Here is a 13,422-nt window from a genome sequence, read left to right as displayed (position 1 = left end):
GCTTTAGACCACTGAGCCATCTCACCAGCCCCTCTACTTGTGTTAAATAATCCTATTGCTTTATAAAAATTCAGTGGCTTAAAACTGTAAACATTCACTGTCTATGCTTTTTGTGCCTTAGTAATTTGAGACTTGCTTAGCTGTGTGTTTCTAAGAAGTTCAGGGTCTTTCCTGAGATATCTCTAATTGTTGGCCAGAGTTGCACTGTTCCAAAGGCTTGACCAGGGATGATACGGTTACTTCAGGCCCACTTATGTGGCTTTTAGTGAAAGGCATCAATTCCTCACCATGTGGGCCTCCATAGGGAAACTTGAACTCTTAGTGACATGGCAGCTAGCTTCTTCAGAGATTTGTGAAAGAGAAAACAAGATGATGGTTGACATACGTGTTATGAAGTATCTTCGGAAGTCACACTTCATCCTTTCCACCCCACTTCATTCTTTCCACCAAAATCTGTTTACTAGAAATGATTCACTAACCAGGGATGGTGGCACACTGCTGTAATCCCAGCACTCACAAAGCTGAGGCAGAAGGATTGCTGTGAGTTGGAGACCCGCTTGGACTACATATGAGTTTAAGGCCTATCAAGACTACCTATCAAGACACTGTTTCAAAAACAAAAAGAGAAATGAGTCATTGGTTATATCATATATTCAGGAAGAAAAGAAGCTCTTAAAGGGAGAGGTATACATATTTTAAACTTTCACAGGCAGTAGGCTTCTACTGATAGTGTAACTGTAATTCATTTTTCTAGTTGTCATTATAGCCCTGTGTTTAGGAATTATCCCTATTTTGTGTATGGCTGAGCTAGCACTCATACAGTCCCACAGCTGGTAGTAGAGTCTAGGCTTGAAATGAGTACTTTCTGACTCTGTGTTATGCTCAGTTCAATTTTATAGTTCTCAAACTTGACTGTATAGCAGAATCAAGAAAGCATAATATAAGTTCTCAGGCTCTCCATTTGGGGGTTCTGTTTATGTAGGTCTTAGAATTGGAAATCTAGGGGCTGGGGAGATGGCTCAGTGGAATAAGTGCTTCCCTGGCAAGCGCAAGGGCCCGAGTTCAATCCCCGGTTCCACCAATAAATAAATAAATAAATAAATAAATAGGAAATCTATACCAGTTGAGCATGATGACAGATTATTAATAAGAAAACAAAAAGAACGATTAGTATATTGTATGATTCAGCATTTACTGAAAACTTTGTGCTTAAAGCTAGAAGGAAATAGGCCAAAATTTTATTAATATTCACCACTGGGGTGACCTTGTAAGCGATCATTTGAGAGGTAGTATGATAGAGGCCGGTGATGATAAACCTTTTAGAGATCAAATCTCTAAACTGCAACCCAAAACGCACTTCATTATCACAAAGTGGCAACACTGCAATTAAAACTTAATACTTAGCTGCTCGGGCATTGCTGCAGTGGCTTAGTTCATGCGCTGACAGCAGGATCCTTGTGCCCACTGCAGCACACGGGCCATAGGTACCAATGCACAAGCTTTGAAACCAGGCTACCAAATTTGAATTCTTATGACAACCTACTTGCTGTTACAAGCTTGTTATTTAACCAGTTTGTGCTTCAGTTTTTTCCTGTTTTATGAAACTCACTAAATCTACTTTTATTAGTAGTATTGTGACAAATGAGTTAAAGTATTTAAAGTCCTTGCTAATTGACCCAGAAATCTAATAGTAGTAATAATGATGATATTTTTAACATGCATTTCCTTTCTAAAAATTACTGATTTTTAGTTTCACAAGTCACACATTAGAATTTTATAGGGGCTGGTGAGATGGCTCAGTGGTCTAAAGCACCTACTTAGAACAAGCTTAGCAAAGCACAGGGACCACGGTTCAATCCCCCAGCACCACATGCCAGCCAGCCCCGCCCCCTGGTGGGCTGAGCTGGCCACACACACACACACACACACACACACAAATAATTTTTTTTTAAAAAAATTTTATAAAATACTAGTGTTCCCGTGTTACTCCCTAACCCCCAATTAACTACCATTTCAAATCTAGTTCCTTTATAATGTCTTTTTCTTCTTGTTAGGTTGAACCATGCCAATGTTGTAAAGGCCTGTGATGTTCCTGAGGAACTGAATTTTTTAATTAATGATGTGCCTCTTCTAGCAATGGAATACTGTTCTGGAGGAGATCTCCGGAAGGTAGTGTGGATACTTTGCAATAATAAGATAGTAAACCTGAGCATTTTTAGATCAAATTCTTTGCGCTAATCTATAAAAAGAATCAGAAAACTATGGTCTGCTATCTATTTTGTAAGTAAAGTTTTATTAGAAGACAGCCATGCTTATGTTTGTGACTGGAATTCAGTAGTTCTTTCAGAGTAAAGCATTTACTGTCATTGTATAGAAAATACTTTTTGACCCCTGATTTAGAATGTGCTTTTTTTTTTTTGGTTGTTTGCAAAATTAGACTTTTTCCCTCATTTTAGTATTCTCTCTTTTTTTTTTTTAATGTACTCAGTACAGGGTCTACAGGGTCTCGCTACACAGATCAGACTCATAGTGATCCTCCTGTTTTTTCAGCCTCCCAAGCTCTGGGATTACGGGTGCAGGCCACCATGCCCAGTCTCAATCACTGTCTCAGCACACCGCGTGGGCAGGGCTGGCATGGCACACCAGGGATCAAACCCTGGACCTTGCATCTGCCTAAGCAGGCGCTTTAATCCCCTGAGCTATTTGGCCAGCCCTTCAGTATTCTCTCACAGTAATTAATATGTATTGCTATTGCTGCCCAGCAATTTGTGGCACACATTTTTAGACTTCTTTTATTTTTTTTTCCTTTAGCTAATCAAAATATCAGTGTTTAAGGTGCTTTTAAAAAGATCACATTTTCAGCTGGGCATGGTGGTACAAGCCTGTAATCCTGGCACTGAGGCAGGAGGATTGCTGTGATTTTAGAGCCAGCTTGGGCTATATAGTGAGACCTTATTTTAAAAATACAAAATAGTGACAAAAAAAAAAAAATGCCTTTTCTATTGCATGCTTTCTTTCTAACTCATTTTAAATTTGTCCATATGACTATTTGTGTGTAGATATATCTCTGTGAGATTTGTCAACCTTTTTCAATATAAATTTCAAATAGTTTCGCACCTTTACCTTTACTTTTGTGAGTTTTGTCATAAAACTTATATTTGGTGATTTTTTTTCTCCCTTTCATATACTTTTTTTTTTTTTTTTTTAAGTACTGGTGATCAAACTGTGGACCTTGTGCTTCCCCAGCCCACCTTTGTATACTTTTTATCATGACTTTTTTTTTTTCCTCATTTCAATACACTCTTACAGTAATTTATATGTATTGCCATTGCTATCTAGCAATTTGTAGTACACATTTTTAGACTTCTTTTTGTTTTTTCCTTTAGCTACTCAACAAACCAGAAAATTGTTGTGGACTTAAAGAAAGCCAGATACTTTCTTTACTAAGTGATATAGGTATGTGATCAATATTTAAAAATACCATGGTGACTTAATGCCCTTTTATGTATAAAAGATTCTGTGTTCTGCTTAGGAATTAAGGATAATTGTTAATGTATTATGCAAGCTATATAAATATCTAACACTTACAAGAAATTATAGGGCTGGGGAGATAGCTTGGTGGTCTAACTGCCTGCCTGGCAAGTGCAAGGATCTGGGTTCAATCCCCAGTACCACCTGCCCTGCCAGCCCTGGAACCCTGGGAACACACCTGTAATCCCAGTGCTGGGGAGGCTGAGACAGGAGGGTCACTATGAGTCTGAGCTACGTAGTGAGACCCTGTATCCAATAAATTTTTTAAAAATTAAAAATTTATTACTATTCACTCTAAATTAAAACTGGAGTATCTTGCTATGTAGTGTTTGGTTTCAGCTAAAAATTATTTGCCTAATATATCTCCCAAGTACAGATAAAAAATAGTTTTACTCCTTACATCTTCAATTAACATAGTAATTTTGTTCAGCACAAAATTGAATCTCTTTAGGGGATAAGTCCTCAAGTTAATTCTTAAGAGTAAAATTCTGTGTTTAGTCAGAACTATTTCTGAAAAATCCCTGAGATAACAAAACCTAGGCCCTTGGAGGATACTCAAAAGCTAATCGGTTTTCTTACATGTTTTGGTTTTGCTTTTTTTCCCTCGATCATAAGGGCTGAAGTCTAGTTGAAAAGGAGATTTAGGGTAGGAGAAAAAGGTCTTAAGGGTTAGAGGAGTTTTCTTCCCATTTCTTTTTTTTTTTTTTTTTTTTTTTTTTGGCGGAACCGTGGATTGAGCTCGCCCTTGCGCTTGCCAGGGAAGCGCTTATTCCACTGAGCCATCTCCCCAGCCCTCCATTTCTTTTTAATGTTAATTCTGTTTTTTTGTTTGGCAGAACCCGGGGTTGAACTCAGAACCTTGTGCTTGCCAGGGAAGTGCTTATTCCACTGAGCCATCTCCCCAGCCCCTTAATGTTAATTCCAATAAATTAAATGAACATGTATTGTAATTGCATTGTGTGCCTAGTGTTGCTGTATTTTCTGTCCAGAAAACTTGATCTGTTGCAATAATCATTGAGAAGTTTTGATGGTTGATATAATTTGGAGCATTAGTACAGATCTGTATAAAATGCAATATGGATTTCTTTAAATTCAATATTTTCTCTTCAAAATGCTTTCTTTAAACTTTATTTAGGGTCTGGGATTCGATATTTGCATGAAAATAAAATTATACATCGAGACCTAAAACCTGAAAATATAGTTCTTCAGGATGTTGGTGGAAAGGTAGGCAAACCTCAAGAAATGTACTGTGCCTATTGTGTAGTGTCCTTGATGTAATTTTTAAGCTTTGGTGTCCTCGCTGTGTACCCATAACACTCTGCTCTTTCTCTTTGCTTTTTTAAAATCAGATTTTGTTGGTACATTTTAGATGTACACCCTGCTCATATTCATCATAGAGCATTTGTACATGTTTTCTGTTCCAGTCCTCACCACATTCAGCCGTAGTTCTGTGGTTAGTGGCTGCAGTAGAGCAAAAGCTGCACCTGTTGTGCTCATGTGTTTTCCAGCAGCCTGTGTAGCAGAGATAGTAGGCAGTGACTAAATAATGTATCAGTCTTAATTTTTACTGCTATGAAGCACATCTAAAACACATAAACACACACCCTGGGCCTGTTTTACTTTAAGAAAAAATAGTACATTTCCTTAAAACCCATTTTCTTTATTTTAAATCCTAAATTTTATATTCCATTAAGACTTGAAACCTTGATTTACCAGATTCCTAAATAGATCATCTTCAGAAATAGAAATTATAAATTGGTATTTAATATATTTATTTTCATCAGAGTAATTTGAGCACTTTTTTTTGTTTCTAGCATCTAAGTTTCATTCCAATGAAGATTTAAAACCATGAGCCTAAACTTACATTGGATTATGTGCTAACTCTTTTTTTTTTTTTTAGTTCCCAGGCAAATACTAGCTTATCTCTGATTGCCCCAATCAACTTCTTTATTTGTTTATTTATTTATTTTGTGTGTGTGTGTGTGTGTGTGTGTGGCCAGCTCAGCCCACCCGGGGGCAGGGCTGGCTGGCATGTGGTGCTGGGGATTGAACCGCGGTCTCTGTGCTTTGCTTAGCTTAGCTTGTTCTAAATAGGTGCTTTAGACCACTGAGCCATCTCACCAGCCTGATGTGCTAACTCTTAATGAAGATAATTTTTCAATTGGAAATGATGGCACTTGGATGAAGATGCTTCTCAGGGGGGCGTTTTGTGTGTACTTTGCACCAGTTATCTTTGCTTGCTACTCTTTTTCTTATCTGAAGGCTTAAGAGCATACTTGACTTTACATGGGTGCTGATTCACATTTAATCCTTTCTATAGTATATACTCCTTCAAGTTCGGAAATCAGCCTTTGCCTTCCAGTTGAAAGGATTGAGTTATGGCCTGAAAAATAGCTCAGCAGACTAAACACCTCCCTAGGCAAGCACAGGGACAGGGGTTTGATCCCCTGTACCACATGCTGCACTGGCCTTGCCCCCAGGCCAGGTGACTGAGTCTGGACATGGTAGCTTATGTCTGTAATCCCAATGCTGGGGAGGCTGAAAATAGGAGGATCCCTACGAGTCTGAGCTGCATAGTGAGACCCTGTACCAAATACATACATTTAAAAAAAAAAAAAAATGGATTGAGTTTATGAAGAATGTACTAAAATAAAAAATTACTAGTCAAGCTATATTTATTTTTTACTATGTATCAGGCACTATATTAAGTTCTTCCATTATTTTCTTGAGTCTTGAAAATATTCTATAAGTGGGGATTGTTAGTTATCTAATTATATAAGAAACTTGAAGAGGTTAAATAATTTGATCAAGAGCATGTGGCTAGTTAAGTGATAGAGTTCAGCCTTGGAAAAAATTGTTAATTCAGAATTGAACTTTTGTTGTTGTTGTTTTCTGTATTTAGGATAGGGTCTATAGGGTCTCACTACATAGATCAGACACATAGTAATTCTCCTCTGTTTTCAGCCTTCCAAGTACTAGGATTACAGGAAGTCACCACTCCCAGTCTCATTTGCCATCTCAAGCTGCTCTGCAGGCGGGACCGGCATGGCACACCGGGGATTGAACACGCCACTGGGCTATGCTTAAGCAGGTGCTTTAGTCCGCTGAGCTATCAGGCCAGCCCTAGAGCTCAACCATTTATTACCAGCCTATCTACCATCTTATAAGGATGTTGTTGCCTTTGTACTCCAGTAATTCAACCATTTAATACTTTTTTTTTCTTACTGTTTTGCAGATAATGCACAAAATAATTGATCTAGGATATGCTAAAGATGTTGAACAAGGAAGTCTCTGTACATCTTTTGTAGGAACACTGCAATATCTGGTGAGATATGTATTTCTTTGAATTTAAGTGTATGAGATTCTTATTTATGAAGGTCATATATGCAGTATTTCAAAAATAAAGTAGCCTTTCCCTTACAGTATTGACATTTAAAGCATTTTCTTTCCTTTTTTAAGGCCCCAGAACTCTTTGAGAATAAGCCTTATACAGCCACTGTTGATTATTGGAGTTTTGGGACAATGGTGTTTGAATGTATTGCTGGGTATAGGCCTTTTTTGCATCATCTGCAGCCATTTACCTGGTAAGTCATAGATGAGAACTTTAATGTGCTTAATGTGAATGAAAATTTTCTCTTTTTTAATTTATTTTATAATTACATTTTAAAATCAGAATTGAATAACAAAATGGCTTGAAATCTTAGAGTGTTTGTGAGAATCAGATTTTTGACTGAGGTATCTTTTGTTTTTATAGGCATGAAAAAATTAAGAAGAAGGACCCAAAATGTATATTTGCATGTGAAGAGATGACAGGAGAAGTTCGGTTTAGTAGCCATTTACCTCAGCCAAACAGCCTTTGTAGGTAAGTACATTTTAGTTGAGAAAGTTTGCCTGCGTTTGTTCGGAGTTGTAAAAAAATAATAATGTAGTTGCTGTTTCAAGTAGCATTATCCAGTGTCGCTTTCTGTCATGGTGAAAATATTCTGTTATCTCCATTGATCACACAGTTTATTGAGCTTTTTTTTTTTTTTTTTGGCAGAACTGGGGATTGAACTCAGGCTGTTGCGCTTGCCAGACAAGTGCTTATTCTATTGAGCCATCTCCCCGGCCCCACATTGAGCTTTTATAACACTTGAAAAGTGTTCAGAGGGGCTGAGAGCTTAGTCTGCTGCTAGAACATTGCCTAAATATGCCTAAATTGTTTAGAACTGCCAAAACAACAACAACCAAATAAATACATAAATAAATAAATATAAACCTAGAAATTAGCTAATATGACCAAGGAGTTGCAATTTAAGTAAATAGTAAATGTAAATAACATTGTCACTAGTAACTATCACATTAGACAGTACAGATATTAATGGAACCAAGAACCATTGCTATTCAGAGGATTGGCTTAGATGCTAAAAAGACTTGGTGAATAGGTTCCTGAAAAAGGATTAGACCTGTCTATTGGAGTTGCCATTATTAAACTTACATATGTAGGCTTTGGACCTATTTTCTTATGGAAGGAAGTTTGCCTTCCATCATTTCATGAATTATCCCAAAGAAGGTATTGAAATAGTGTAAATAAGTGGTGGGGAAAGGAATGGGCAGCCTATAAAATTGTTTTTTAAGGTAAGACTAAAGGAAAATTGGACCATAACTATATTCCCTCTATTTATGTGCATTTTCTAGTTTGATAGTAGAGCCTATGGAAAACTGGCTGCAGTTGATGTTGAATTGGGATCCACAGCAGAGAGGGGGACCTGTTGACCTCACTTTAAACCAACCAAGATGTTTTGTATTAATGGATCACATTCTGAATTTGAAGGTTAGTTTCAGTGAAGTATATTTTAAAACCTACATTGAAGTTAGCAAGTTTACTTGAAAACCGAGCATACATATATTTTAATAATCTTTTCATGGTATTTATTTGAAAAAGAAAATTACATTTTTGGAGCTGATGTTTTTCTATTTTGGGGGGCGGGGGGTACCAGAAATAGAATTCAAGACCTTATACTTGCCAAACAGGCCCTGTGCCACTAAGCTATATTCCCAGCCCAACTCTTCTATTTTAGTTTGCTTCAAAGAGGCCTTTGTTGATAATTCCTTTTAAAGCATCTTTTATTTTTTTTCTTCCCTTGTTGGTATCATTCATACCTCATGCATTTAGATTTTTTTCTTTAAGAATAGGAAGAATTTATCAAGAGAAAGAAAGCTTTTCTCTGAGAGAGACAGAGGGAGCCTGCAAAGTGAGTTCCCCTTCATTTAAGGCCAACTGCCAAAACAACAAGATTCTTTTCTAACTTTCATATCTCTACATCTCTTCATCCTGTAGTCTATGCAATATAAACTGCCCTTTATCATCTCCTGAGATTACAAGAAATCAGGCATATTTGAGGTCCAGGAAATTAACAGAGTTTGTTGGAGAGGTTGGGAGGTTTTGTTTTGCTTATTAAGTCGCATTTAAACTGATATGCTTGTCTGTTTGGTTTTTTCAGTGTTTTTTAATGTAGGTCCACCAACCAAATACATGCCTTATACCTACTTCTCTTGGCTGTTACCTCACTCAGGACAAGCTTTGTGCTGTTCCTCAGGCCACCAAGCCATTATCTGTTTTGACCGACGCTGTGTTTCTGCCCAGAATGGTGTCCGTATCTGTATATCCCCTTGGCCACTCTTCAGTTTGCTTTTTCTTTGCATGCTGTCTGCCACACAATATATCAGTCATATTTTGTGGATTCTGTAATTGTAATCTGCCATTTATGCCTCTGCTCTGTGTCTATCTGTGGTTACCTGGACAGAGCCTCACTTTACTCAGTTTTGTGGAGGACCACCTGAACAGCTCTCCTTGAAAGAAGAGCGACTGTCTCCATTTTGACTGAGCCTGACCCTATTTCCTCGTATCATTATGTACAGAGCTGGCTAGGACTTCTGTTTAGGCTTCAGTTGGCCTTAAGCAATGTATGTTGGTCTAGCTGAGGTGCTGGTGATAGTCTTTGAAGGTGATGTGCATGTTTCCCTGGTAACCTATACCTGCTGCTCTTTAATGTGAGTTGGGTCGAGACAGGATGGTAGAGCTAATGCCGCCAGCTGGGATTGAGCCTCAGGATAGAGGCTATGACTTCCTGGGGCTTGAAAGACCACAACAGAGCTAAAGCACCAGACTTCCCAAAGCAGTAGATAACTATCTCTATTGCATAAGAGTATAATGCAGATTACTCTCTCTGCATATCCTCTCTGCATATCACAGAGGTAAATTTAGGCCACCCATCTAGCTCAGCTCACAGTAGTCACCTACTTCCCACAATTCTCAGTCAATCCTCTTCAAGCCACTCCTCCACTGAATAAAACCAGATGAGGCCCTGGGTTGCTCTCTTGGATCCGGAAAGCTATCTTCGTGGCTGGACTTGGAGCTCCTTGACTCCCCGATGATTAAAAATATAATTTAGTGTCTTTATTTTCACTGTGGGTTGCATTGAAAGTGGTAGATTGGAATCAACTGGATGGGATTCCAGTAACATAACTTTGGGATTACAAATATTGGCTCCTTGGACCAAGACAAGGATCTAGAAGTGTCTCCTGCACAGTCTCACACTCGGTTGACCTGTATTGGGCTATTTTTACTGAAACTTCAGGTGGAAGTAATAAAACTGTTTTGTTGTCTAACTTTAAACATTTAGGCAGATCACTGCTCTGTGATTTCATTGCCTTTTTTTTTTTTTTTTTTTTTTTTGATGTATTTAGTACAGGGTCTTACTACACAGATTGGACTCATAGTGATCCACCTGTTTCAGCCTCCCAAGTGCTGGGATTACAGGCGCCATGCCGTCTCAGTTGCCCTCTCAGCACGTTCTAGGGACAGAGCCGGCATGGCCAGGGAATCCAGTTCCTGCATCTGCCTAAGCATGCACTTTAATCTGCTGAGCTATTTGGCCAGCCAACATGATTGCCTTTTGTGTGTGTGTGTGTGTGTGTGTGTGTGTGTGTGTGTGTGTGTGTCTGTGGCATGCTGTGCCAGGTATCACATGGTCCCCACACTTTGCCTAAGCTTGCGTAAGCAGGTGCTTTAGACTGCTTTGTAATCAATTAGTAAATGATCAATAAATTTATCTTCTTCTTATTCATACAGATAGTACACATCCTAAATATGACTTCTGCGAAGATAATTTCTTTTCTGTTACCACCTGATGAAAGTCTTCATTCACTGCAGTCTCGTATCGAGCGTGAAACTGGAATAAATACAGGTTCTCAAGAACTTCTCTCAGAGACAGGAATTTCTCTGGATCCTCGGAAACCAGCTTCTCAATGTGTTCTAGATGGAGTTGTAAGAATTGTTTTGTTATTTTTTATTGATGTAATATTTGTACTTACTTAAGGGACACAGTATTATAGTTCAATACATACTATAAGGTGCCGTGATCAAATCAGTATTATTGGCATTTCCATTTTTTCAAATATAATCTCAATGTTAGGAACCTTCAAACTCCTTTTCCTTTAGTTAATTTGAAGTGTATAAGTAATTATTGTACACTACAGTCACCCTACAGGGCTGTATAGAAAGGGTTTTAAGTTCTAGTATACCTAGAATCTGATAAGAAATCTATATAGAATTGTTGTATGCCCTACATTTTTTAAAATTTATTTGTTTATTTATTTATTTGGGCCGCTCAGGTTGCCTTCAGGGCAGGTCTGGTTTGGCTTGAGGATGGAGGAATCGAACCACAGCATCCTGAGCCTGACTGCTTTATTTCAACAGGCACTTAAACACCTGAGCTAATGGGCAGGTCTCCTGCCATACATTTTTAAATACATACGTGGAATCCCTTGGGAGGTGTAGTTTAGATCTTAAAATAATTCTTTTAATTTTGCCTCACTGGTGGCTTTATCATTGCTTTGCAGGCTAAACAGGATAAAAATAGCATATTTTGTTTCTTGAACTTTGTAAGACTTTGTCTTTGATGCCAATTCTATTCTACTTTCTTTTCCTTCTCATAACTGAAGCCTAGAACCTTGAAATTAGACGAATGGTTTCATTGGCCCTGTCACAAGTTTAAGTACAGTTGTGATCATGACTTGTATTTTCAATTTTTTTATGTGTGACAGAAGCATATTTTACATATGATTCATGCATGTCATATGTACAGTTTTATGGAGGTTTTTAAAAATAGATTTAAGTCAGTTTAAAAATATTTCTGTATCAGTAAGATCCCTAATGTCTATTAACTGTTAATCCCTCTGCCCACCCTATGCAATATGTGCAACCACTAATCTTTCTGTTTTCATATATTTGTCTTTTGGGAACATTCACACAATAGAATACTATAGTATATAGCATTGTATGCCTAATTTTTTTCATTAAACATCATATTTTTGTTTTCCACTTTAGTCTTATGGTTTTTTCTCAGTAATGAAAATTTAGACCCTAAATCTGTGCAGTGTCTGTTAATGCACATTGAGTTCATTCATTTGCATTTGAAAGGACATCTAGTCGTTAAATATTTAGAAAACCTAGAATTTTTAAAATGCTTTGAGCAGTATTTGAATTGTTCATTTCTTTTCAGAGAGGCTGTGATAGCTATATGGTTTATTTGTTTGATAAGAGCAAGACTGTATATGAAGGGCCATTTGCTTCTAGAAGTTTGTCTGATTGTGTAAATTATATTGGTAAGTACAGTTGTCCATTTATTGGTGACTAAATGTTGAAATAGGGTAATTTTGCCTCAACATAATTAGTAATCCTTTTGGTGTTTCATACATAAGATTTCTATATGTGGTGAAATATGGATTCATGTGATTTGGAAGGTGAAAGCATAGATTTTAAGCGACCACCAAATTCCTCACTTAGAAGGCAGTACCACAAGTACCTTCCAAAGGTTAGGTCTTCTCAAATATAAGAAATTAAAATGCCACTCTTAATGAGTCTATACTGTCATCGCTCTTTCATTATTTGTGAGTGTTTAAATACTTATTTCCTGCTTTTTTTAAACCCATCTCCTGGTTATGGGAAGTGAACCTAGGGCCCTATACATGCTGGGCATGCACTCTGCTACTCAGCCCTATCTGCTTGACAATTCAAATGTTTTGTCCTAGGAAGATTATTCTTTTCTTTTGAACAAGTTTTTGATCAATTTATATCCAAACTAAAATTGGACACAAAATTATAAAATCAAGAACAAAATTGGGTGTGGGCTAAAATGTGTATACCCTTTTTGGAGGTATTGCTTAAATGTAATGAAATGCATAGATGATATGTTTGATGATTTTTTTGTGTATGGCAGGGTCAAACACCCAAGGCCTTCTTACTGAATTACATTCCCACCCTCTCAGCCCCCTTTTATTTTAAGATAGGATCTTACTAAGTCTCTTAAGTTGCCCTGCCTGATTTTGAACTTGTAATTCTTCTGTCTCAGCTTCTCAGATGCTAAGATTACAGAAATATATTATGTATGCCTAAATTTAAAAATTTTTGACATGTACATACCTGTATTATCCATGCCATAATAAAGATACAGAACATTTCCTTTTCCTCAGAAATTTAAAAAAAAATAAAATTTAAAAAAAGAAAGCTCTAAAAAAAGGGACTGGGGAGGTGGCTCAATAGAATAAGCTCTTGCCTGGCAAGCACACGGGCCTGAGTTCAAATCCCAGTTCTGGAAAAAAAAAAAGTTCCTCAGAAATTTCTTTAGTAGGGGTCAGGGAGATGGCTCAGTAGAATAAGCACTAGCCTGGCAAGTGCAAGGGCCTGAGTTCAATCCCTGGTTCCACCAAAAAAACAAAAACAAAACTTCACTACCTGTCTTGACCAATTCTTCGGGGGCCAGGGAGATGGCCCAGTAGAATAAGTGCTTCCGTGACAAGCACAAGGGCCTGACTGAGTTCAATCCCCGGTTCTGCAAAAAAAAAAAA

The 13,422-nt window shown here is 37.6% G+C and overlaps 1 protein-coding gene across 1 annotated transcript in view; it reads left to right on the top strand.

Annotated features, from left to right (window-relative positions):
- The window catches only part of Chuk (conserved helix-loop-helix ubiquitous kinase), a 43,493-nt gene that overhangs the window by 5,722 nt on the left and 24,349 nt on the right, over positions 1–13,422 (top strand). The window contains exons 3-11 of the mRNA XM_023709037.1: positions 2,055–2,169; positions 3,387–3,456; positions 4,667–4,755; positions 6,767–6,856; positions 6,991–7,115; positions 7,286–7,393; positions 8,209–8,344; positions 10,646–10,840; positions 12,078–12,180. Coding sequence (XP_023564805.1) covers positions 2,055–2,169; positions 3,387–3,456; positions 4,667–4,755; positions 6,767–6,856; positions 6,991–7,115; positions 7,286–7,393; positions 8,209–8,344; positions 10,646–10,840; positions 12,078–12,180 — 1,031 coding nt within the window. The remainder of the gene's footprint in view (positions 1–2,054; positions 2,170–3,386; positions 3,457–4,666; positions 4,756–6,766; positions 6,857–6,990; positions 7,116–7,285; positions 7,394–8,208; positions 8,345–10,645; positions 10,841–12,077; positions 12,181–13,422) is intronic.

The sequence above is a fragment of the Octodon degus genome, unplaced genomic scaffold (genome assembly GCF_000260255.1).
Source record: "Octodon degus isolate 3935 unplaced genomic scaffold, OctDeg1.0 scaffold00010, whole genome shotgun sequence".
In the NCBI taxonomy this organism is placed as follows: Eukaryota; Metazoa; Chordata; class Mammalia; order Rodentia; family Octodontidae; genus Octodon; species Octodon degus.
Note: the sequence above shows the minus strand (reverse complement) of the source record. Positions and strands in the feature narration are given on the sequence as shown.